Below are 2,056 nucleotides of genomic sequence, written 5' to 3'. Positions count from 1 at the left end.
TGACTACCCTCTATCTGCCACCATCATGTCTGAATACGCTAACAAGAAGACTCGTGGGGCTTTCATCGCGGCAGTGTTCGCTATGCAAGGTGTAGGTATCTTGGCGGGAGGTTTTGTGGCACTCGCAGTGTCTTCTATATTCGACAAAAAGTTCCCATCGCCGACGTATGCCCAAGACAGGATTCTCTCAACGCCTCCTCAAGCTGATTACATTTGGCGAATCATTGTCATGTTTGGCGCTTTACCCGCGGCTTTGACCTACTACTGGCGTATGAAGATGCCTGAAACTGCCCGCTACACTGCTTTAGTTGCCAAGAACATTAAGAAAGCCACACAAGACATGTCCAAGGTCTTACAAGTGGATCTTGAGGTTGAAGAAAGGGCGGAGGACCCCAAACTAAACTATGGCTTGTTCTCCAAGGAATTCCTTAGACGCCATGGGCTTCATCTCCTTGGGACTACCTCCACTTGGTTTTTGCTTGACATCGCCTTCTACAGCCAAAACTTGTTCCAAAAGGATATTTTCTCGGCCATTGGATGGATCCCAAAGGCAGCCACTATGAACGCCATCCATGAGGTTTTCAAGATTGCTAAGGCTCAGACTCTCATTGCCCTTTGCAGTACAGTCCCAGGTTACTGGTTCACGGTTGCTTTTATTGATATCATTGGAAGGTTTGCGATCCAACTAATGGGATTCTTTTTCATGACGGTCTTTATGTTCGCCATTGCCTTCCCATACAACCACTGGATTTTACCAGATAATCGTATCGGATTCGTGGTTATGTACTCACTCACATTTTTCTTCGCCAACTTTGGACCCAATGCAACCACTTTCATTGTCCCAGCTGAAATCTTTCCGGCCAGGCTTAGATCTACGTGCCATGGAATATCAGCCGCGACAGGTAAGGCTGGAGCTATCGTTGGAGCCTTCGGGTTCTTATATGCTGCTCAACCACAGGATAAGACCAAGACAGACGCAGGATACCCACCGGGCATCGGAGTCAAGAACTCACTGATCATGCTTGGTGTCATTAACTTTGTTGGTATGCTCTTCACCTTCCTCGTCCCTGAGCCCAAAGGCAAGTCCCTTGAAGAACTCTCCGGCGAGGCTGAGGTTGATAAATGATTATGCCGTGATATATTTGTCATTGGTTTTGTGCATTCTTACCTTTTACGTTTTTTTTTTGCGATGAGTGAATTATATTTGCAATGGTGTACTACTTCTACTTTTGCTTTTTGTTTTAATGTGTGTGCAACCTGTTAAGAAGTAAACTCATGTTATGTTCATAACTGTGAAATTCTAGCCGCTTAACACGGCCCATGAATACACATGAAATAATAGCTATCTTTATATATATAAATCTCTATATTATTTTCACCTTTTTTAAACCCAATAATATATCCAACGTTTGTAGATTAGTATTCATTGGTAGATTTTTTTCAAGTGGAATTAGGCCATATAGAACTAGATTTAACAATCTAACCAACTATAGTGCTATAAGTTTGGAAGCAATAAAGACATGAACAATCAAACGAAAAATATGCTTATTGGAAAGTTTGACATGAATGATATAAGGGCTAGCGGATGTAATTTTAGGGATCAATATCACTAGAACTTATAATTAAAAAATCAGCTTGCACTGGTTCATTATGTTGAAAAGATAATTGAGAGATTTTAGAATTACTGAACTACAAAGATTGGTGTATTGTAGTTCATGTAATCGAAAGATTTTTTTGTAAGATTGTAGATGAATTTATCATCAAATGAATACAAAGACAAAATAGGAGTATGCTGCAACAGTTTATTTGGTAAATGACCAATTGTACTAGACTGGATTTGATGCTGCAATAGTGTCGTAGAAGTCTTCCAAATAGACATTATAGCTTTAGTCAAAGCAAATGAGAAAGCCGAGTGGTTTCAGAACATCTTTGTTGATCCTCAAAATCAAACAAGTACGTATTCGGAGTCTTAAGGGTGAAAGAAGAATCTCTTCTTTAAAAAACGAGCCGACAATTTACAAAATTGACGAGCTAAAAATTAGAATACGAGCCGAGC

At 40.4% G+C, this 2,056-nt stretch overlaps 1 protein-coding gene across 1 annotated transcript in view; it reads left to right on the top strand.

Annotated features, from left to right (window-relative positions):
- The window catches only part of LOC9298939 (probable inorganic phosphate transporter 1-3), a 2,114-nt gene extending 787 nt beyond the window's left edge, over positions 1-1,327 (top strand). The window contains exon 2 of the mRNA XM_021017641.1: positions 2-1,327. Coding sequence (XP_020873300.1) covers positions 2-1,126 — 1,125 coding nt within the window. The 3' untranslated portion in view covers positions 1,127-1,327. The remainder of the gene's footprint in view (position 1) is intronic.
- Positions 1,328-2,056: the final 729 nt, after the last annotated feature.

The sequence above is a fragment of the Arabidopsis lyrata genome (genome assembly GCF_000004255.2).
Source record: "Arabidopsis lyrata subsp. lyrata unplaced genomic scaffold ARALYscaffold_117, whole genome shotgun sequence".
NCBI classification, from domain to species: Eukaryota; Viridiplantae; Streptophyta; class Magnoliopsida; order Brassicales; family Brassicaceae; genus Arabidopsis; species Arabidopsis lyrata.
This window is presented reverse-complemented; position numbering and strand designations above follow the sequence as displayed.